A 23,728-nucleotide genomic window follows, 5' to 3' on the forward strand; every position below is an offset into this window, starting at 1 on the left:
CTCACGCAGCCCTTGTGGATGTTGTGGGCTGTAAAATCACTGAACAGGCCATAGTCTGGACCTAATTAGCCCCTAAAAATTAGTGGTGCAGAGGATGCAAGAACTGGGCTGTGTTTTGTGACTCTGAGATAAACCCTCATCTGGAGAGTCTTTTTATACGAGGGATTCTTCATTAAATATATAAAAAAAGAAAGTGCGGAAACTTTTTGAAGATCCCTCGTATTACCAAAAAAGGTGGAGGATGAGCTGTCCCCCTAAAAGTGCAGACGGCCTACAGAGATAACAGTGAGATTGCCCCTCACCCATGTCCCCAATATCTAAGGAATCCTCGTTGAGCCAGGCCGGGGGGAACCGTACTCATCAAATGGGGGGGGGACGCCAGATATTGAATTGTTCGAATTGCAGTGAGCTACAAGAATACAGTATCTGATTGGTTGCGGATTAATGAGCTCGGCCATTAATATTGTTTTCTTCTGCTATTCCTTTAAATCTGTGCAAGTTCCAAGAAGAATTCCAGACATGTCTATTGTATACAATGGGCCAATGGAACTATGTATACACCATTAGGGCTGCTATAAGAAATCATGGGGGCCCCGTACTACCTTCCTGACAGGGCCCCCAAACCCCGCCCCCCTCTTCCCTTGGGGTGCAGTGGAACAGCAGCACTGATTTTATCCCCCACGCCCCCCCCCCCCAAAAAAAAAGGCCCCCCTTCAATTCTCTCCTCCTGGGCCCCTCTGTTGATTTGATGGGGGCCCAGGGAAATGCAACTTAAAGTGTAAGTTCACCTTTACAGAAAATCTGTAAAGGTGAACTTAGGAGATCGATAGGAGACATCGGGTCACCGCTACACCGGTCCAGGGATTTGGAAATCGCCCGCGGCTTTCTCTCTTCTTCTCCAGCGCTGACAGGACGGGCTTGATTGGTCAGCGCCTTCCATGTAAAAGCATCAACCAATTAGAATGTCTCCTATACGCACCTTTACGAGGTACGTTTAGGAGATTAAACGGCGGGTATTTCAAATCCCCCGACTGGTGAAGCGGCGATCCGATGTCTCCTAGCGGGTGACTGCCAGCTTAAGGTGCAGCAGGACCGGTGACGGTGGGGGGTGGGGCGGGGAATGGGGTCCAGTGTAGGTTCACCTTACAGATTTTCTGTAAAGGTGAACATACCCTTTAAGTAGGGGTGGGGTCTAGAAAAATACATTTATTAATTTAGGCAGAAATAAACAATAAAGCTGCCCTGGGCCCTCCCTGGTTAGCGGATGGGGCCTGGGCCCAGTACCACAGGGCCGGTTGTACTGCCTTATCAGCGGCCCCCCGCCCGTACCTGTAGAAGTTGGAAATCACCAACGTAGATACCGCTACTACAGTCATCTCCACTTGGTTCAGGGGCGAGCACAGGAGGTTGGGCACTTGGCACGGGTGCCGTTCAGAGAATGCTTTGAATTTTCTGAGTGTATGCAAAGCTTTTCAATGATTGGACCAGGTGGAGAGGTGGGGCAGTGATGTCACGCCTCTCCACTTCGTCCATTACGCATTCATAGAATGGAAATATATTCTCTGAAAGGCGTTTGTGCCGATTAGCCGGCCTGCTGCATTCTGAGCACAGGAGGTCGGCTGACCGCCGAAGACGCCATTCACCGAATACTTCTGAATGCAAAATGGACGAGGTGGAAAGTGTGACATCACTGCCCCGCCTCTCCACCTAGTCCAATCAGAGAAAGCTTTGCATTCACTCAGAAAATGTAAAGCAATCTCTATATGGCGGCTGGTGCCAACTGACCTCCTGTGTTCACCAGGCAGCTTGGTACTGGACCCGGAAGCTAGTGGACATCACTGTAGTAGCGGTGTAGTAGCGATGTGTTTTCTGGCTTCCACGGGTATCCTATATGCATCGTTACATTTTTTAAAGCTGGACCAATGTAACTATGCATAAAAAAAATCCATATGTGGAATTCTTGAGTTGAAGTATTTGCTGTGTCCAATGACAACATTGCTCCTCATTACCATTAGAAAACAGAAGCCTTAGGCCCCTCCCACACAGGATGGAACCCCGCTGAGCGGACACAGACATGGCCCGCTCTCCTTTCTGGGCGGACGGATGTAAACGGGCCGCCTGCCTGCTTACATTCAATCCGATCCGCTAGACGATTAGGGAACAGATCCCCATCCATCTGTTTTTGGCGGATTGGATGTCGGCAGGTCTAAGCAGACACACGTCCGTCTACATCTGCCGCTTCATAGGAGATAATGGAGGTTCTGATCGGGTTCAGCCTGAAAAACTGACCGGCGGTCCTGATCCCTCCACCCGTATGAAAAAAGGGCCTTAGCCATCCTAAGTCACCTACAGGGTCCTTCCATAGACACAGCATTCCCTCTCCGTCACTCGTTCATTCATGGCAACAGCCATGCGCACCTGGATCCACAATATACTTCAAGAGCCTGCACAGGCATAAGGGAACAAGCAATGAATATTAATGACTAGGGATGCACCGATACCAAGCATTTCAGCGAATATCGGTACGGGCCCAAATGCTCCCGATGCGATTTGCGTCTATACAAAATGAATGGCCACAAATCGCACTGCAAAGAATCGCATGCGATTTCCCCCACCACTCCTGTGTGTATAGAAAGGGATTAAAGCGCCATCTAGTGGGCAGTTAAATTTTTTTTTTATAGAACCCACAGTGCATATCTGATCAGGGCCGCTGGAGATGTAGAGGCGGTCCACCCCAAAAGGCGACATCACTTTCGCCCTACCCAGCGCTGACGAACATTAGCACAGCAAATCAGAGCCACTGGAGGAGTCCTGGCACCCCGTGGGTATAGGCGCAGTGATGGCGAACCTTGGCACAGCAAATCAGGGGCACTGGACAAGTCCTGGAACCCCGTGGGTATAGGTGCAGTGATGGTGAACCTTGGCACCCCAGATTTTTTAGAACTACATTTCCCATGATGCTCATGCACTCTGCAGTGTAGTTGAGCATCATGGGGAAATGTAGTTCCAAAACCCCTGGGGTGCCAAGGTCCGCCATCACTGCGCCTATACCCACAGGGTGCCAGGACTCCTCCACAGTGGCCCCGATTTGCCACCAGATATGGACCGTAAGTTCTAAAAAATTTTTAAACTGCTCACTAGATGGCGCTTTAATCCCTTTGTACACACAGAGAAGCGGTGGAGGAAATCGCAAGCGATTCTTTGCAGGGCAATCTGCACAATTTTTTTTTTTTTTGTATTGACGCAGATTGCACCGCACAGTATTGGTACTCAGTATCGCCGATTACTTGACCGAAAAGTATCGGTACTTATACTCGCTGATAAAAAAGAAAACTATCCGTGCAACCCTATATATTAATTGATATATAGTGGGGCAAGCTAACACCGTGTGAGAATGCCCATAGAACAGCCACCAGTATCAATCTTGAGGATTGTGCACACAAAAAAAAAAAAAATAGTTTGTTGTCACTAGGATGGGAATTACACAGAAAAGGGGGGGCACGGGGTGTCAAGTACAAGGGGGTAAAAGGATAGAACACAAACAAGTAGCTTTGAAAGAATCATATGCCATGGAAACATCAATGGCACCTTAGAACTTATACTGACGAAACCGTATCGGGAGACGCCACCTCCATCCAAAAGCGATTTTTTTTTTTTACACTTTAAGAGCCCACCTGTAGGGGGAGCCTCTGGGTTTCTTATAAACCTCCAGAGGCGGGTAAGTCTTGCAGCCCCGGGTGACACCATTACTTGGCGTATATGTAAATACTGCTGCAATGGTATGGAATCCTGCTGGGTGATCCCAACACTAGAACTGTGCGATTTGCAGCAAACCGGAAAATCACTTTTGGTTGGAGTTGGCCTTTAACCTTAAAAAAAAAAAAAAAAAAAAAAGGAAGGTGGTGAAGAGGGGAACGGAAAGCAAACAACCAACACACATTCTTATGATGTGAAATTGAACCCTGTAAGAGAAACCAGAGGAATAGAAAGAATATTTTTTTGGAGGAGGGGGAACTGGTAAAGCCCCGCCTCCCCGCCCAAAGCTTGTTTGCATTTCTTGGCAGGCGAGAGGCGCACGTCGCCGTCCCCGGTGATCCGCCTGCTGCGTCGGAAGCCCCCCCGCGGGCGTAGCGTGAGGAACAAGTGAGGTGTGGATGCTTTGGAACGATGATGATTCTTGTGCCCTTTGTCTTTGGAGACGATTGCCACAGCCAGTCCACAGCACAACAGCAAACCAGGACACGAGAAGAAGGTGGGGGGGGGAGGGGTAAGTAAAGCGGCGTCCGTGGCATCACGAAGCATCCAAGATGGTGGCAGCCAGAGATTATATTGCGCATCCTCAGGTTTTCAGCTCAAGTAAACAGAGATGAACCCTCTTCTTTTTTTCCTGCGTGGAGGCCACACCCCCTTCTCTCAGGCAGTGAACAGGTTAAAACAAAGCGACTTTTTTTTTTTTGTTTGTTCTTTTTTTTTTTGTAACTTTCAGCAGAGAAACGACAACGAATAAAAAGTTCAACAAGTCTGCTCTCTGCCGCCTGCGGTTCATACACTGAGCGGGAGCATCCCGGGCGGGGACGGAGGCCGCGATCCATGGATGCCTGGAGGGTCGTAGCCGTTCATTGCCCTGTGGACAGAAAAGACGGGGGGGTCACTACACCGAGAATTCACAACTACTCAATGAACAGGGTGAGAAAAACGCCAACCACAGACCGGGGAGCCGACACGGTGCAAAGTCACCCATTAATATTAAATGACTCAATAAAAAAAACAAACACATTTTTATATTAAAGTGTCAGCACCCCAAAAATCAAGATTTCACTATCTGACAAATGCTGGAGAGTTAAAGCTGAACTCCGGGAATGTGATTAAAACTTACCACCCCCGCACACTGCAAGGGTTAAATGTTCCAAAGTCCTGTTAGTCCAGGGCAGGGGTCTCCAAACTTTCTAAAACAAGGGGCCAATTTATTGTCCTTCAGATTGAGGCGGCCGGACTGTGGCCATTGGGAGTAGAAAATGTCCCATCATTGGCGTCAGTGGGAGGAATAGTGTCCCATTATTGGTGTCAGTGGGAGGAATAGTGTCCCATTATTGGCGTCAGTGGGAGGAATAGTGCCCCATCACTGGCATCAGTGGGAGGAATAGTGCCCCATCACTGGCGTCAGTGGGAGGAATAGTGTCCCATTATTGGTGTCAGTGGGAGGAATAGTGCCCCATCATTGGTATCAGTGGGAGGAATAGTGCCCCATCACTGGTATCAGTGGGAGGAATAGTGCCCCATCATTGGTGTCAGTGGGAGGAATAGTGTCCCATCATTGCTGTCAGTGGGAGGAATAGTGTCCCATCATTGGTGTCAGTGGGAGGAATAGTGCCCCATCATTGGTGTCAGTGAGAGGAATAGTGCCCCATCATTGGTGTCAGTGGGAGGAATAGTGTCCCATCATTGGTATCAGTGGGAGGAATAGCGTCCCATCATTGGTATCAGTGGGAGGAATAGTGTCCCATCATTGGTATCAGTGGGAGGAATAGCGTCCCATCATTGGTGTCAGTGGGAGGAATAGTGTCCCATCATTGGTGTCAGTGGGAGGAATAGTGTCCCATCATTGGTGTCAGTGGGAGGAATAGTGTCCCATCATTGGTGTCAGTGGGAAGAATAGTGCCCCATCATTGGTGTCAGTGGGAGGAATAGTGTCCCATCATTGGTATCAGTGGGAGGAATAGTGTCCCATCATTGGTATCAGTGGGAGGAATAGCGTCCCATCATTGCTATCAGTGGGAGGAATAGTGCCCCATCATTGGTGTCAGTGGGAGGAATAGTGTCCCATCATTGGTATCAGTGGGAGGAATAGTGTCCCATCATTGGTATCAGTGGGAGGAATAGCGTCCCATCATTGGTGTCAATTACAATTTGTAAAAATTTTTTTTTTTAAATTTTTCAGTTCTGAATGGTCAGAGGAGCGATCAGTACCAATCACTCAATGTGTCCATTCAGAAAAGGAAGGGGCCGGGTAAATTACATTGGCTCCTTCCACAGCTCTTCCTCCTGTCACATTCCTCATTCCTGTGTACCTGCAGCAGCCAGCAGGAGAGGGAATCCGGCAGAGCTGTGTGGGGGGGGGGGGGGCTTGGGGGCACAAACTGGAATCTGAAGTGGTAAGGATCAGTGTGACAGGGCCGAGAGGTGTGGTTGCAATTACAGAACAGATGTGCCGTCTGTCTCTCTCCCTGCAGCAGCTGAAAGTCGGTGAAACTGGCTTTCAGCTGCTATACGGAGAAAGACACACGGCACATCGTTCTGTAGTTGCAACCACACCACCTCTCCCACAGCACCAAACCCTCTGCCGCTCAGGCCCCCTACAGGAGGACCATTGGTACCCCAAACAGGAGTACCAGTGGTGCCCACCCCCCCGATGGGCCTTGGTCAACTTCCCAACTAGCTGTGTCCCCACAAAAGGGAGATGACTAAGAACTGCTAAACGTTCTTCCCAACCTTTCAGAGATGCATCGATCCCGTTACTGGAGGAGGATCAATAGGAGTTGATTATCCACACCACCAATAAAACATCATACAGTCAATCTTATGATCACCAACTAAAAGGAGAGGTTCAAATATTCTGCAATTTCATTCTAACACAGCGTTTGTAAACAGACATAAAAACTTGTATCTGGACAGGGGAAGAATGGAGGTGAGAAGGATGCAGAGAATAAATGGCCAGTGTCATACAACCATTTATAGGATGGGAGCAGTGACATCCCAGGCTGGGAAGAAGCTGTGCTTATTGCTGCATCCTCAGGGGCGGGGTCTGCTTAATCTAAACACGGAGGGGGAGGAGCTCTGTTAGAATGAAGTCACAGACAAATGCAAATTATCACAGAGAGCAGAGAGTTCAGATTCATCAGAAATGTCTCATTATAACCCTCCCCCATCCCCCACACACCAGATGAGTCTATTCAGTGAAGCCCAGTACCCAGCAAAGCCAATCAGAATTCATCTTTCACAGACGTATCTAAAGCTAAGAACGCTTTTGATGAAGGCTTAAGGCCGAAACGCGTCAGCATTTTTGGATGTTGTTATGCTGTAATGCTCAAATAAATATTTTCTATGGAGAAGCTGTCGAGTTGCCAGCCTGTACTTACTAACGTAACGAGAATATATTGCCGCTAACCAGTCCTTAGATGTGTTGACTGCTTTTGTCTTCTCTAAGGAATTTTCCTATAGTTTCGCCTGGTAGTCCAACCCGTAACACATTTCCTGTGCTAGAATGACAACGCTCAGTTCACTGTAACTAAGGAGGAACTGCGTTGTCACACCAGGCCAGCAAGTGTGCTAGGACTACAGAACACCTTACCCTGACCCCGAAGCAGGCACCCAACGTAAGGGGGGGGGACACACCGAAGCAGGCACCCGACGTAAGGGGGGGGACACATTGCTGTCAGTAAGGGGGGGGAGACACACCGGCGCAGGCACCCGACGTAAGGGGGGGGACACACCGGCGCAGGCACCCGACGTAAGGGGGGGGGGGGACACACCGGCGCAGGCACCCGACGTAAGGGGGGGGGACACAGCGGCGCAGGCACCCGACGTAAGGGGGGGGACACACCGGCGCAGGCACCCGACGTAAGGGGGGGGAGACACACCGGCGCAGGCACCCGACGTAAGGGGGGGGAGACACACCGGCGCAGGCACCCGACGTAAGGGGGGGGACACACCGGCGCAGGCACCCGACGTAAGGGGGGGGACACACCGGCGCAGGCACCCGACGTAAGGGGGGGGACACACCGAAGCAGGCACCCGACGTAAGGGGGGGACACACCGAAGCAGGCACCGACGTAAGGGGGGGGGACGACACACCGAAGCAGGCAACGACGTAAGGGAGGGACACCGAAGCAGGCAACGACGTAAGGGGGGACACACCGGAGCAGGCAACGACGTAAGGGGGGACACACCGGAGCAGGCAACGACGTAAGGGGGGACACACCGGAGCAGGCAACGACGTAAGGGGGGACACACCGGAGCAGGCAACGACGTAAGGGGGGACACACCGGAGCAGGCAACGACGTAAGGGGGGACACACCGGAGCAGGCAACGACGTAAGGGGGGACACACCGGAGCAGGCAACGACGTAAGGGGGGACACACCGGAGCAGGCAACGACGTAAGGGGGGACACACCGGAGCAGGCAACGACGTAAGGGGGGACACACCGGAGCAGGCAACGACGTAAGGGGGGACACACCGGAGCAGGCAACGACGTAAGGGGGGACACACCGGAGCAGGCAACGACGTAAGGGGGGACACACCGGAGCAGGCAACGACGTAAGGGGGGACACACCGGAGCAGGCAACGACGTAAGGGGGGACACACCGGAGCAGGCAACGACGTAAGGGGGGACACACCGGAGCAGGCAACGACGTAAGGGGGGACACACCGGAGCAGGCACCGAAGTAAGGGGGGACACACCGGAGCAGGCACCGACGTAAGGGGGGACACACCGGAGCAGGCACCGACGTAAGGGGGGACACACCGGAGCAGGCACCGACGTAAGGGGGGACACACCGGAGCAGGCACCGACGTAAGGGGGGACACACCGGAGCAGGCACCGACGTAAGGGGGGACACACCGGAGCAGGCACCGACGTAAGGGGGGACACACCGGAGCAGGCACCGACGTAAGGGGGGACACACTGATGGGGCTGAGATTTGGACCTTGTTTAATTAAAATTCAAGGTGGTATAGTTGGTAACATTTTCTTCCACAACCCCTCCTCTATAGGTCTCCATACTCCTGATAAACTGGTGATCTATTTATAAAGTATAGGGGGGCGCCCCTTGCTCACAGGCCTTTGTATTGGACTAGACCAGACACTCTTCTTACGTGAAAGGTCCTTTTCAAAACAAAATCTGCACAAAGCACAGGAACTTGTTGAAGTAAAACAAGATAAAAAAAGCATGCAATCTTTTATTCTTGGCAACTCAGCCTTGCTGCATGCAATAAACAAAGCAAGCAGCAAGGTCACAGAGCTTATAATAGAGACAGACGAGGACAACACTGAGCCAATTATCGAAGGAAATACAACTTCAGACGTCATACTTTCTGTACAGACACTTCTACAGCCGCAAATCTTTAGAGCCGGGTTTTAACCCCTTCTAAGACTGAAGGCATTTATGACTTACGACAGTAAGAAAGGTCATTTTCATAGTGAATGTGAGTGAGTGATGGAGTAAAAAAGGAGGGTTATAACGCCTGTCATTTTTTGCCTTCTGAGTCCTGTTGGGGGAAATTTCCCTTCACTTCCTGTCCCATAGCCAAAACAGGAAGTGAGAGGAAACCTCCCTGCAAGATGGGATCCACCAGCTCCGGCTCCCGACATCTGCAGATTGGGCTCCTCCTGCCTCTCCCATGGCTTTGTCCCCCCCCCCAACCAGACAGTACAGACTACAGGGATTCTGATTGGTCAGCACCATCACATGGACCTTGCAGACCATTCAGAATTCCTCTAGCCTATACTGTCAGCACAGCAAGGAAAGGAGAGAAAAGCTGCAGGGATTTCAAATCCCCCCAGACCGGTGAGGCGGCTTTTTGGCGTCTGACAGCGGGGCATTGCGGCATTCTTGTACAGCGGAAGCATTTATTCCTTACCATCGAGCCCGCGCAGCGCACACACACACACAAATCCATCGGAGAGACAGGAGGAGCCCAAACCCGTCATGCAGGGAGGTTTCCCCCCGCACCGCTTCTGTGTGAACTCCCTGCGATAAGCCCGGGTTCACACCGGAGCGGTGCAGGAAACTGCATAAGATTCGCATGCAATTCTTTGCAGTGCGATTAGCGCCCATTTTGTATGGACGCAAATTGGACCACAAAGTATTGGCGAGTATTTGACTCAAAGTAAAAGGTACTCATACTCGCCGATAAAAAAGAAAAAAAGAAAAAAGGGTATTGATGTAACCGTCAGGTCTGGGCTCAGCCCTTCCTTCTCTGAGCTGGCCGCTCAGCTGTCGGCTAATTGCCAGCTCCTCTCTCTCTCCACAGTGACTCACCTGTTGATGATATCCTGCTCGTCAGTCCTGCCAACTTAAGCCGTGCAGTCCAGAGGATCTCTGCCTTCGCCTTGGTCAACATCACAGAGACTATCTCCTGCATTCCTGTTAAAAGACTTGCTTGGCCGACATCCCTTTTGGCTCCAGATCCTGCTTGCTGTTTTATTACGCTCATCTCCGGCTCCCTGGCGTTTGGCTCGTCTGACTATCCGTTCCGGTTCCTGAACTCTGGCTATGTTTTGACTACGTTTGTTCTTTTTACTTTTATTATTAAACAAGTGTGATTTAACTGTACTTCTGTCTTGGCCTGATTTCATGGTTTCTAACAGTCACCCCTTAATAGGATGAGCTTGAACAAGGAACTTCACAAAATATCTGAAAAGCTGCAGATTTAAAAAAGAAGACTGGAAACAAAGCTTCTCTGCGATTTTAGTGATTAGATTTAGACCTGCTTTAAAGCTATGCAATTTTCCCTATTGGCCCTTCTATAGCCCCGTGAGCTTCTTGCAGGCAATGACATAACTTTAATGGGATAAGACATGTAAAGCTCCCTGCCTGCGATTCTGGTTAGAAGGCCAGCTGTCCCCTTGGTGGAAATAAGACCGAGCGTCACAAACACTTCGGCTGGAATTAAAAAAAAAAGTTACAGGCTGGTCACGTTGACGGTACTCCGCCACCTGCATAGTCGGGCTTTGTTATAACTTGCTAATCCTATCAATGGGCCGCTCCGCCCAGACTTATTCACATGGCAGTCATACGCAGGAGAGAGGCCGTATAAAAGAGATCCTTGAATTATTATTGCAGAGAAACCAGCTCTGCCGATAAGATCACACTTCGGATTAATAGAATTACACACCAGCGTTGTTAGCGCTACTGTATACACCCTTTATATGGTTTGTATTTCCTGTGCAGAGTGTATTCTGGAGTTATGAATATAATTTAGAATGCATAAAGAGCTTTTTTTTTTTGCCTGCATGTTGCATTTACGGCATCTGAATAAAAAAATCTAAGGTGGGTACGGACTAGGGTTGTCCCGATACCGAGCATTTGCCCAAGTACTTGTACTCGGGCAAATGCTCCCGATGCTTCACCCGATACCTGGACAGTCAGCGGTGATCGGTGAGTGGGGGAGTTACAAGCCTCTCCCCCAGCGGCTTTCAGCTGCTTTAGTGAAATCTATACAGCGGTGATTGGTGCTTGTAACTCCCCCCCACACACGATCACCGCTGACTGTCACTGCATCCTCCTCCAGTCCCCCTCCATTCTGCTGTCCCCCTCAGTTGCGCTTTCCCCCTCCTCCTTCCTTTTCTGTATGGACAGAGTCAGCTGACTCTGTCAATTCACATAACTGAAACATTGTAACCTCCTGTGATTACGATGTCTCAGTTTATGAATGGAGAGGAGCCGCTGTCTTCTCTCCATTCATTTTCAGTGCAGCTGAGGCTGCAGAGAAAGGGACTGGGGAATCTCTATCCTCCGTCTCTTTCTCTATCTCAAGGGGGAGATTTCAGAAAACACGACAGTTTTGCAATAAATAATTTTAAAAAAATTGTAAACAATAATTAAAAAAAAAAAAAAAACAAAAAAACACAGACACCGTCCACCCCAAAAAAAAACAAAAAGAAAAACAAAAAAAAAAAAAAACAACAACATTGTAAAAAAAAACGTAAAAAAAAACAAAAAAATTGTAAGAAAAAAAAACAAAAACAAAAAAAACACTGTCACGTGACATTAAAAATAAAAGTATCTGTAATCTGTATCAGCGAGTACGTGAAAATAAAGTATCGGTACTTGTACTCGGTCTTAAAAAAGTGGTATCGGGACAACCCTAGTACGGACTGATCAAAATTTGGCTGGTTCAGCACGGGCCAGCTGAATTTTGATCTCCATGTGTAGATCGACTTCTGTTGAACGAAAACTTTCATTTGATCAGCTGCTGACCGGTGTATTCTGACAGCATAGGAGCCCCGCTGTCAGAACGGAATGGCACAGCAGGAAGGATTTCTCCATCCACCTCACTCATCTGCTTAATTTTTATTTATTTTTTTCGTGCAGACTGCCAGCTGAGCGAACAAAAACTATCGGTGTATACCCAGCCTTAAAAGTGATAAAAAAAAAAAAAAAAAAAAGTAACATTTTTGCTCTCTTAGGCCCGATTCACACCTATGCAGGTTGCAGGTGCATTTTGCGTTTTTAAATACATGCTTTTGATCCATTGAAGTCTATGGAACCAAAAACCAGAAGGTCACCGTCACGCGTGACCTTAAACAAAAAGCACCGTAAAAACGACCGGTGCTTTAGCAGCGCTTCAGCGTGAAAGGGGGTCTTAAAGCCTTCCTGGGCTGTATGACCACTTTTTTTTTCTTACATATTTGATCACATACAGTGGGGTTGATTTATTAAAACTGGAGAGTGCAAAAGCTGGTGCAACTCTGCAGAGAAACCAATCAGCTTCCAACTTCAGCTTATTCAATTAGGCTTTTACAAAAGAAAAAGAAAAAAAAAAAAAAAAAAGAAGCCGATTGGGTTTCTATGCAGAGCTGCATCAGATTTTGCACTTTCCAGCTTTAGTAAACCTCCCCCGATGTGTCTATAGCAGAGCAGATGTATGAGCGGTCAGTTGTGCGTTCAGACTAAAGACTCGCTACACCAGAAAAATTAGAGTTACGTACCGGTAACGTCTTTTCCAGTAGTCTTTCAGGACAGCCACCATGAGAGATAGTCTCCTCCTCTTCCTCTTAGGAAACACTGCGCCAGCCCATAAATTCTCACTTCCCCCTGCCAGACCTCAGTATATTCCGAGATTACCTCCGGTCAGCTGGGGAGACACAAGAACACATTAATAACATACTATTCCATATCATTATCATGCTGCGTTCTGGTCTTTTGTAAGACCCCCCCAAAAATTTCGGGTGGGTAACTAGGGCTGTCCTGAAAGACTACTGGAAAAGACGTTACCGGTACGTAACTCTAATTTTCCCCTTTCGTCTTTCAGGACAGCCACCATGAGAGGATAAACGAGCACTTACCAGTTTAGGGTGGGACTACCGCTTGCAATACCTTTCGCCCAAAGGCTTGCTCACTAGCCGACACCAGGTCCACTCTGTAGTGCTTTACAAAAGTGGAGTAGCTGGACCATGTTGCAGCCCTGCATATTTGCTCTGGCGTTGCTCCAGCCCTTTCTGCCTGCGAAGCTGCCATAGCTCTAGTAGAGTGTGCTCTTATACCCATTGGGATTTCTTTCCCTGCCAATGTATAGGCCTGGCCAATGGCTACTCTGAGCCATCTGGCAATAGTGCGTCGAGACGCTTTGCATCCTTTTCTGGCCCCAGAAAACAAAACAAATAAAGAGTCTGACTTTCTAAACATCTTGGTCAGCTCTAGGTATCTAAGGATACATCTCCTTACATCCAAAGAATGAAATTTTAATTCCCTTTCCCCCGAGGGGTTGGGACAAAATGAGGGTAAAACTACCTCCTGACTTCTGTGGAAACCAGAAGCAACCTTAGGTAAAAATGCTGGATCGGTCTTAAAGATGATCCGATCTGGAAAAATAACGCAAAAAGGAGGTCTAACAGATAAGGCCTCAATCTCGCTGACTCTCCTGGCAGTTGTCACTGCTACCAAAAAAACTGTTTTTAACGTAAGATCCTTTAGTAGACATTCCTCTAAAGGTTCAAAGGGGATTCCCGTCAGGCCCTGCAAAACTAACGATAGGTCCCACTTGGGAAAGGGAGGACCTTGAACCGGTCTTTGTCTAGACAGAGCCTTAAAGAATCTGACCACCCAGGGGTTGGTGGCCAGATGTTTCTCTAAATAAGTACTAAGTGCTGACACCTGACCTTTAAGGGTACTTATGGATAAACCCTTGTCTGCCCCGCACTGAAGGAATTCCAACACAGCTGTGGGACTATGTACCGCAAGGGAGCCTTCTGCACACCATTTATTGAAACGTACCCAGATTTTTTTATATATCTGGCGTGTTTCCTTCTTCCTGCTATTGAGGAGGGTGGAGATTAATTTCTCAGAAAAACCCCTAGCTCTCAGCATACCCTCCTCAGTAGCCAGGCCGCTAACTGCCATTGGTGAACCTGTGGACAGAGGACTGGGCCCTGTGAGAGGAGATCCTCTCGAGGTGGCAGGAATAAGGGAGGTTCGACCGCTAGCTGCTTGAGTACTGAGAACCAAGCCCTCTTTGGCCAATGTGGTGCTACCAGAATCAGGGACGTGTTTTCCATCTGAAACTTCCTGAGAACTGCTGGTAATAACGCTGGGGGCGGGAAGGCATAGCAGATTCTGAAATGCCAGTCCTGGATCAATGCGTCGACCCCTCGTGCTCCCTCCCCTCTGTTTAGGGAGAAAAAACAAGGGGTTTTCGCGTTGTTTCTTGACGCGAACAGATCTACCTCTGGAGGACCCCACTTCTCTGAGATGAGATTGAAAACCTCCTGGTTGAGGATCCAGTCGCCCTCTCTCAGCCTGGTTCGGCTGAGAAAGTCTGCTACCACATTCTTTTCTCCTCTCAGGTAGACTGCTGAGAGTGAGAGAGTGTGAGTCTCGGCCCAGCTCAGAATGTCTGATGCCAATGCCAGCAGTACTCCGCTCTTTGTGCCTCCCTGCTTGTTCACATAAGCTACGGCGGACGAGTTGTCCGACTGCACCTGTACATGGTGGCCCTGTAGCTCCTTTTTGAAGAACCTGAGTGCTAGCCCGATTGCCTTCAGCTCCTTCCAATTGGACGACCTTCTGAGTTCGTTTCCCTCCCAGGTGTCCTGTGCTACAAGGGAACCCAGGTGCGCCCCCCAACCTCTGCCGCTTGCGTCTGTGGTTACCACCTGAGAGACTGGGATGAACCACAGACGACCCTGCGACAAGTTTGAGACCCTCCTCCACCACCAGAGGGATCTCTTTACTTGGGATGGGACCTGAACCAAGGCATCCAGACTTCTCTGGCTGTGATCCCACACCCTTAGGACAAAGGACTGTAAGGGACGAAAGTGCAGACCTGCCCATTGCACTGCTGGGAGGGTCGCGGTCAAAAGACCCAGGGCCGACATCAGAACTCTTATAGAGACCCGACTGCTGCACTGGAGACCAGCCACTGCCCTGTCCAGCTTTAGTATTTTTTCTCTTGGAAGAAACACTCTCAGAAGTGTTGAGTCCAACTGGTAGCCCAAGTAGGTAATGCGCTGGGAGGGAATCAAACTGGATTTCTCCAAGTTCATCAGCCACCCTAGACCTGTAAGAACTCTTCTTGTAAGCTCTAGATCCCTGACTAACTGCAGTGGACACGCTGCAAACAGGAGCAGGTCGTCCAGGTATGCTATCACTGATATTCCCTGGAGCCGAAGAAAGGCCATCACCTCCGCCAAGACCTTGGTGAAGATGCGGGGCGAGGAGGATAGCCCGAAAGGCAGCGCCTGAAACTGTAGATGTACCGATGTTCCACCTAGATCTACCGCTAGCCGGAGAAACCTCTGTGAGGCTTCTGCTATGGGAACGTGTAGATACGCGTCCTTTAGGTCCAGGGATACCATAAAGCAGTTGCGGGGCAACAGTGTTCTCACCGTGAAAATTGTTTCCATACGGAATCTCCTGTATGTCACTGACTTGTTCAGGGGCTTTAGATTCAGAATCAGTCTGAATTTCCCTGTGGGTTTCTTCACTACAAAGATGTGTGAATAAAACCCCTCTCCCTCCTCGGCTTTTGGAACTTTTAGAACCACATTCTGATCTACCAGATCTCTTAATGCTTCCAACAGAGCCTCGGCTTTTGCCGTACACCTGGGTAGGTGCGTGACCAAAAATCTCCGAGGAGGAAGATTCGTGAAATCGATATGGTACCCCCTTCTTATAATCCCTAGGATAAAGCGATTGGGGGATATTGCCTCCCACTGTGGGAGGAAGGCCCCCAATCTTCCCCCCACCATGGTTGGGGAGTCATTGACTTTTACGGGGCTGTTCAGGAGGGCGAAAAATCGCCCCTCCTCTGCCCTTGCCTTTCTGACCCCAGAACTTCCTTTGCCCTTCCGGCTTTGGAGTCTCTTTACGCTTTTGCGGACGAAACCCCTTCTTTGTAGGTGCAGGGGTTTTCCGCTTAACCGGGAAGGATTTCTTCCTGTCTGCTGTGCGGTCTAAGACAGTCTCTAAGCCTGGGCCGAAGAGAAGGTCTCCCGTTAACGGTATGCCGCACGATTTGACTTTAGAGGCGCTATCGCCCGGCCAGGTTTTTAGCCAGAGGGCTCTCCTGGCCGAATTGGCCAGAGCCGCTGATCTGGCCGTCATACGTACTGACTCTGCCGAGGCATCAGCTATGTAGGCGATACCCCGCAGAATCGTAGGGAAGGAAGACAGAATGGTTTCTTTTGCCGTTCCAGCCTCAATATGCTCTTGAATCTTAGAGAGCCAGTGCTCCAGATTGCGAGCCACTACTGTGACAGCCAACTCAGGTTTCAAGTTACCAATTGTTGAATCCCACGTCTTTTTAAGGAGAGAGTCTATTCTCTTATCCATGACATCCACCAGGGCCCCCATGTCCTCAAAAGCCAGGTCAGTGTGTCTGGAAACCTGGGAGAAAGCAGCATCTAACTTGGGATTTTTATTCCAGATAGATGTAGGATCATCCGAAAACGGAAATCTCCTCTTTAAGGATCTAGAAAAAAAGGATTTCCTTTCGGGATCCTGCCACTCCTTTTTGATAGTTTCAACCAGTACTTCATGAACTGGAAAAACCTTTCTCTTTTGTTCCCCCAAGCCTCTGTACATCTGGTCATGAAGGGTCAGGGGTTTCCTGTCCTCCTGAATACCGAGGGTTGTATAAATAGCCCCTAAGAGGTCCTCTACCTCCTCTAGGGATAATTTATATCTGGAGGATCTCCTGGACTCCCCGTCCTGGTCCTCCCCCTCTGAACCATCCTGGGAATCGGAGGAGGAACTATCTGGCTGTCTTAGTTCCACTCCGGAAGGCCCTGGAGCTTCCTCTGCCCTAACTGAAGTTGCAGGTTGGGCAGGAGCAGAGACCTGCGCCTGAGGCGGGGTTGTATCCTGGGGAGCTGGACTAATGGGAGGTTGAAACCTTTCAAATAAGGCTTTAAATGAAGAAAAGGTGGACGAGAGCTCTTTAACTGAGGCTGCAAGTCCTGACTCCTGTTCAGAGTCCCTCTCCTTAACAAGGGAGTCTATGCACTCCCTACACAAGACCTTTGTCCATGCCTCCCCTAATGTGTCCCTGCAAGAGGCACACCTCCTCTTAGAGCTATGGGTAGACTTAGATTTTTCTGTAGCTTTCTGAAATACAAGAAAGGAAAAACAAACATTTTTGTCACTTTTTTTTTTTTTTTCTAAAAAAACAAGGATACAACCCTGGGAGTGCACTAGACCCTCCTTCATCTATGGGGATCTGAGCCTCCCTCCCCTGACCACCCAGGGTATCTGCCCCCCCATGACAGGAACCATACATGGAGGGACAATCCTAGGTAAAGAGTACTTTTCCCCAAGGCACTCTTACCTTAGGAAGGCTGGAGGTAGTGTCCGTTGGTTGAGCATCCGCTTCCGACATGACTTGCAGGTGGTTGCTACTACCGAGTCCAACGCTGCCTGTGCGCGTCCCAGACTCGTCTCCAGCCTGTGCCTGGCTTCCCTATCAGCCCTGCGACCCGGAACCGGAAGCCGCGGTTCAAAGGCAAGCCCCCGCCCTTCCGCCGGAAATGACGTCGCCCGTCGTCCGGCCCGCCTAGTTCCAAAAAGAGAGCGGCCTGTAAAGTATACAGGAAGGGCGGACGCCAGCCTGCTGCAGCCCTGTGACCGCGATAGGGAACCCCCACAGCCTGAAGCTGCGCTCAGCAAGGAAGTGGTGGCCACCGAATCGAGGGGTAAGTCCCCCCCATGCCCATAAGAAGCCCCTGCTCCCATTTACAGGCTCAAAAAAAACAAATAACAGCCACAGTCCCCTGACTGAAAAGCCTGGTTCCTTGCACAGTGTCTCCCCACCGGAGGAAACACTAATACTGAGGTCTGGCAGGGGGAAGTGAGAATTTATGGGCTGGCGCAGTGTTTCCTAAGAGGAAGAGGAGGAGACTATCTCTCATGGTGGCTGTCCTGAAAGACGAAAGGGGAAAATCGCAATCTTCCCATAGCTATGCGGCTGACCCGGCACTCTAACAAAGACATTGGCGTGTAATTAAATTTATACAGACACCACAAGACAGACTCTACCCTGCAGAGCTGACACTCCGCTTACCCTGCGCTTCCAGCTATTGTTGGAGAAACAAAAACATACGAGATGAAGGAGGGTCTTGACATCAGCCGGGAGGTGAGAAGGAAGTGACTACGGAGACCTACCCTTTCCTACCATGTCATATACGTCCCGTTTATCAGTCTGGGGTGATAGGGGGAAGGTACAGCTCCTGGAAAGCGCTGCTCCAGCGACCGCACAGCGTCCCGCCTGTAACAATCCACTACATCACACACGTGAGAGAGAAGGGAAAATACCTGTCACTTTACGCTTTAAATAACCGACATGCCGACCCAAATGCCAACAATAAGGCACCCCCCCCCCCCCCCCCCGTCACCGTTATCACCGCCGCGTCACCCGTGCATTAAACAGGGCTGCCGAGAAACTTTGCGACTTGCAATGTTAAGACAAATCCTCCACCTGCCCAACAAAGACGACACAGGAAGATCAGACAAGCAAATTAAATACGGACAGAAAAGTTTATTTTTTTTTTATTCTTTTTTTTTAAGGCCCCAAAACTTCCACATTAATTCTGGGTTACATGCGATGCGAATTCACAGCAAATCCACTGCGGATTTGGTGCCGCAACTAAAATCGCAACCCGTCCATGCGAACCGATTGCGAAGTGCATGTTAAGTTAAACGACACCCCGCAATTGCTTTGCAAAACGCAGCGCAATTTGCAGAGTCGGATCAGATGGGTGTAAACACCCAATGCGATCCGAATCTGGTGTGGACAAAAAAAAAAAAGAAGGGGGGTCCTGCACGAGTTTAGTGCCATTTGAGGCATACAAACCCCCGGCTCAAATCGCACCACATAGACGCCGCATGTAATTCGCACAGGAATGTGCTGCGATTCCTGTGCAAAATATAAGCAGTGTCCCGCACGGCAACAATGTGAACCCAGGCCTCAATCTGCTAAATACATTCCAGGTGCATCAAAGTTTAACCCACTTGATCTCCGGAAGATTTACCCCCCCTCCCCCCCCTTTCATGACCAGGCCATATTTTGCTATCCAGCACTGCGCTACTTTAACCACTTCACCTCCGGAAGATTTACTTCCCCTAATGATCAGGCTATTTTTTGCGATACGGCACTGCGTTACTTTAAATGACAATTGCGCGGTCGTGCGACGCTGTACCCAAAAAACACGCATGTCCCCCCCCATTCTTTTGGTGTTTTTTGATCATCTCTGCAGTTTTTCATGCTATAAACATAATGAGAACCATCAATTTTGAAAAAAATGTGTTTTTTTACTTTCTGCTATGAAACACATTCAATACATTTTTTTTTTTTTTTTTTCAATCAAAATTTTCATCAATTTATCAATTTAGGCCGATTTGTATTCTGCTACATATTTTTGGTAAAAAAAAAATCCCAATAAGCGTATATTGATCGGTTTGTGCAAAAGTTATTGTGTCTACAAATTAAGGTATATTTTTATTTATTTATATAGTAGTAATGGCGGCAATCAGTGAATTACAGCGGGACTGCCATTTTGGGGTGGACATTCAGACACTGACACTTTGTGCTAAAAAATATGCACTGTCACTTTACGAATGACACTGGCTGGGAAGCGGTTAACATCAGGGGTGATTAAAAGGGTTGACTGTGCCTAGCCAGTGTTTTATTACAGTGGGAGAGGTGCTTTTAATAAGGGAATGCATGGAAACTAGTCCCACCGTTCTGCTGGATCATCCGCGGGTGCCGGCAAACATCAGGTCCACGGTACCTGATCACAGCGGGAGCGAGCTGGCATGCATGTGCGCCCTCAACCCGGATCACAGATTATAATATATATATATATATATATATATATATATATATATATATATATATATATATATATATATATATATATATATATATATATATATATATGCTACGAGGTGGACCTTAAGTGGTTAACAGATGTTTTTATTTAAGTCAGCCACAGCATAAGTAGAAAAGCCTGCCCCCTGCCAGCATGCTGTAATGCATACTTGCTCTCTGTGGAAGCAGTAGTCTCTCTGCAGGTCTGACACACCCCCTTCCCAGTCTCTCTGCAGGTCTGAAACACCCCTTTCCAAGTCTCTCTGCAGGTCTGACATACCCCTTTCCCAGTCTCTCTGCAGGTCTGACATACCCCTTTCCCAGTCTCTCTGCAGGTCTGACACACCCCCTTCCCAGTCTCTCTGCAGGTCTGACACACCCCCTTCCCAGTCTCCCTGCAGGTCTGACACACCCCCTTCCCAGTCTCCCTACAGGTCTGACACACCCCCTTCCCAGTCTCTCTGCAGGTCTGACACACCCCCTTCCCAGTCTCTCTGCAGGTCTGACACACCCCCTTCCCAGTCTCTCTGCAGGTCTGACATACCCCCTTCCCAGTCTCCCTACAGGTCTGACACACCCCCTTCCCAGTCTCTCTGCAGGTCTGACACACCCCCTTCCCAGTCTCTCTGCAGGTCTGACACACCCCCTTCCCAGTCTCTCTGCAGGTCTGACACACCCCCTTCCCAGTCTCTCTGCTGGTCTGACACACCCCCTTCCCAGTCTCTCTGCAGGTCTGACACACCCCCTTCCCAGTCTCTCTGCAGGTCTGACACACCCCCTTCCCAGTCTCTCTGCAGGTCTGACACACCCCCTTCCCAGTCTCTCTGCAGGTCTGACACGCCCCCTTCCCAGTCTCTCTGCAGGTCTGACACACCCCCTTCCCAGTTTCTCTGCAGGTCTGAAACACCCCCTTCCCAGTCTCTCTGCAGGTCTGACACACCCCCTTCCCAGTCTCTCTGCAGGTCTGACACACCCCCTTCCCAGTCTCTCTGCAGGTCTGACACCCCCCCCCTTCCCAGTCTCTCTGCAGGTCTGACACACCCCCTTCCCAGTCTCTCTGCAGGTCTGACACACCCCCTTCCCAGTCTCTCTGCAGGTCTGACACACCCCCTTCCCAGTCTCTCTGCAGGTCTGACACGCCCCCTTCCCAGTCTCTCTGCAGGTCTGACACGCCCCCTTCCCAGTCTCTCTGCAGGTCTGACACGCCCCCTTCCCAGTTTCTCTGCAGGTCTGAAACACCCCCTTCCCAGTCTCTCTGCAGGTCTGACACACCCCCTTCCCAGTCTCTCTGCAGGTCTGACACACCCCCTTCCCAGTCTCTCTGCAGGTCTGACACACCCCCTTCCCAGTTTCTCTGCAGGTCTGAAGCACCCCCTTCCCAGTCTCTCTGCAGGTCTGACACACCCCCTTCCCAGTCTCTCTGCAGGTCTGACACACCCCCTTCCCAGTCTGCCTGCAGGTCTGACACACCCCCTTCCCAGTCTCCCTACAGGTCTGACACACCCCCTTCCCAGTTTCCCTACAGGTCTGACATACCCCCTTCCCAGTCTCCCTACAGGTCTGACACACCCCCTGCCAAGTCATAGCTAGGGCTCCTCAATCAGCAGGGTGTATGAACTATGCTGATTGCAGAGTAAAAAAAGTCTGTCTCCATGCAGGGGTGCAGGGTGTGCCAGACCTCTGCAGAGAGTCCACTGCTTCCACACATACACAGCAAATGACCTTCCCTGTATCAAGCTGGAAGGGGAAAGGCTTTTCTACTCAGGCTGTGAGACTTTTCACACCTGGAACTTGTTTAAAGGATTTAGGGTTGGTTGGTTCACACGAGATGCAGTCCAGTGCGTTTTCAAAAATGCATGCACAGCGTTTTCCATGCATTTCAATGGCCCTAGTAAAACATGCTGCTTTTTTTGCATGGAAGGCAATTGGAAAATAGCAGAAAGCATGTAAATACACCAGAAGTGCCCGTCCTGAACTGAGATGAAGGTAAAAAAAAAATGTAGAAATGCAAATGCATAAAACGCATCCGGAAAACAGAAAGTATGGTGTGAACCGGCCCCTAATCTGAGTGTTCGGTTTTAATCTTTTGTGCCCATAAATTTACACGAGCAAAAGACACCATATCACAACGTAACAGTAAAACGCGTTAGTTCCTTTCCAACTTCCTAGATTAGTCGAGTACGCCTTTAATAGTCGTCTCAGCATCCTGAGCATCGCCATGAAAGCTCGATGCTCATAACACGCCAACCCCACAGAAAAAGAAAAAAAACGCCCTGGAGTTTGGACAGGATAAGCGGCAGAGAGGCGCCCCCCCCCCCCCCTCCCCCGCCATGCAGTTAGTGTGGCCGATGTGGAGAAAGGATGGATTCACGTTAAGTCACCCAGAGGCAGAACACCAGCATGCAACCTTATCGCTATGTTCAATTACCCATAAACAACGTGGGGAAAATGACCTTTTCCTGCCTAGTGGGGGGAAAAGAGAGAAAACGTTATTCCGGCCCACCTGGACCTCCAGCCGACCTTCACTTACCTGATCACGAGGGAGGCTGAAAGGAAATAAAAGCTTATCCAAAAGACACCAACTAGTGATAAATCTGCCTAGGACACAAAGATAAGTACATACAAAGTGTCTCTCAATAAAATAAATCCACAATATTTAAAAGAGGAAAACTAAACCAAAAAAGGTGAAAATACTATAAAAATGGGGGGCAACTAACCCCGGAAAGTGATTAGCACACGGCAGTGCGATTTTTGGGAACTTCTTAGAAACTGAAATCTGGCTGTTGTAGGCAAAATATCCCGTTCTTTCCATAAAGAGACCCCCCCCCCCATCACCTAGCCCAGTGATGGGGAACCTTGGCACCCCCAGATGTTTTGGAACTACATTTGCTATGATGCTCATCCACTCTGCAGTGTAGTTGAGCATCATGGGAAATGTAGTTCCAAAACATCTGCCAAGGTTCGCCTTCATTGACCTAGCCAATTCAGGACAACATTACAGGTTCTCTTTAAAGTGGAGTGCCACCCAAAAGTGGAAATTCCGCTCATTTGTCTCCCCCACCCCCCCTCCAGTGCCAAGTTTGGCACCTTCTCGGGGAGGGGGGGGGCAGATATCTGTCTCAGGTACCCTGTCCTCACTTCCGGGAGAACGAGCCGCAGCAAATTACATCAGCAGCTCGGCTCCCTCCTCCTCCTTTCCCTGGCGCTGGGCCAGTAGGAGTGCGTAGCGGTGCATCACGTATGCGTAGTAGGGACCCGGCATGAAGCCGTAATGCTTCACTGCCAGGTTCCCTTACCAGAAATGGTGGCGGCAGCAGCACCCGACCAGCCGATGGAAAAAAAAAAAAAATCAGCTGTGGTGCCGACATCGCTGGACTCCGGGACAGGCAAGTGTCCTAATATTAAAAGTCAGAAGGTGCAGTATGTGTAGATGCTGGTGCAGGGGTGGGCGGACTTCCACTTTAAAGGACCCATTCACACTAGAATGCCAGGCAATCTACGTTCCGTGCCAGTTTCCCGCACTGCATTCCAAATCGCACTGCCCTTGCAATCTGCGGCGGGTGTCAGTGCAAAGTTAACACCACCCCAAATGCAGGTCGCAAACACGGTGCATTTGCCCGCACCAGATCACACGGTGCAAAACGTA

At 49.6% G+C, this 23,728-nt stretch overlaps 1 protein-coding gene across 6 annotated transcripts in view; it reads right to left on the reverse strand.

The window, feature by feature from the left end:
- Positions 1 to 3,661: 3,661 nt before the first annotated feature.
- Positions 3,662 to 23,728, reverse strand: part of NDEL1 (nudE neurodevelopment protein 1 like 1) — a 139,696-nt gene continuing 119,629 nt past the window's right edge. For 4 of the 6 annotated variants that reach the window (XM_073606997.1, XM_073607000.1, XM_073606996.1 and 1 more), the window contains exons 9-11: positions 22,511 to 22,545; positions 18,378 to 18,493; positions 3,662 to 4,624 (exon numbers count right to left, since the gene is read on the reverse strand). In XM_073606997.1, the coding sequence (XP_073463098.1) occupies positions 18,384 to 18,493; positions 22,511 to 22,545 (145 nt within the window). In that variant the 3' untranslated portion in view covers positions 3,662 to 4,624; positions 18,378 to 18,383. The remainder of the gene's footprint in view (positions 4,625 to 18,377; positions 18,494 to 22,510; positions 22,546 to 23,728) is intronic. The other 2 variants (XM_073607002.1, XM_073607001.1) reach the window with 2 other exon arrangements.

The sequence above is a fragment of the Aquarana catesbeiana genome, linkage group LG12, assembly GCF_042186555.1.
Source record: "Aquarana catesbeiana isolate 2022-GZ linkage group LG12, ASM4218655v1, whole genome shotgun sequence".
In the NCBI taxonomy this organism is placed as follows: Eukaryota; Metazoa; Chordata; class Amphibia; order Anura; family Ranidae; genus Aquarana; species Aquarana catesbeiana.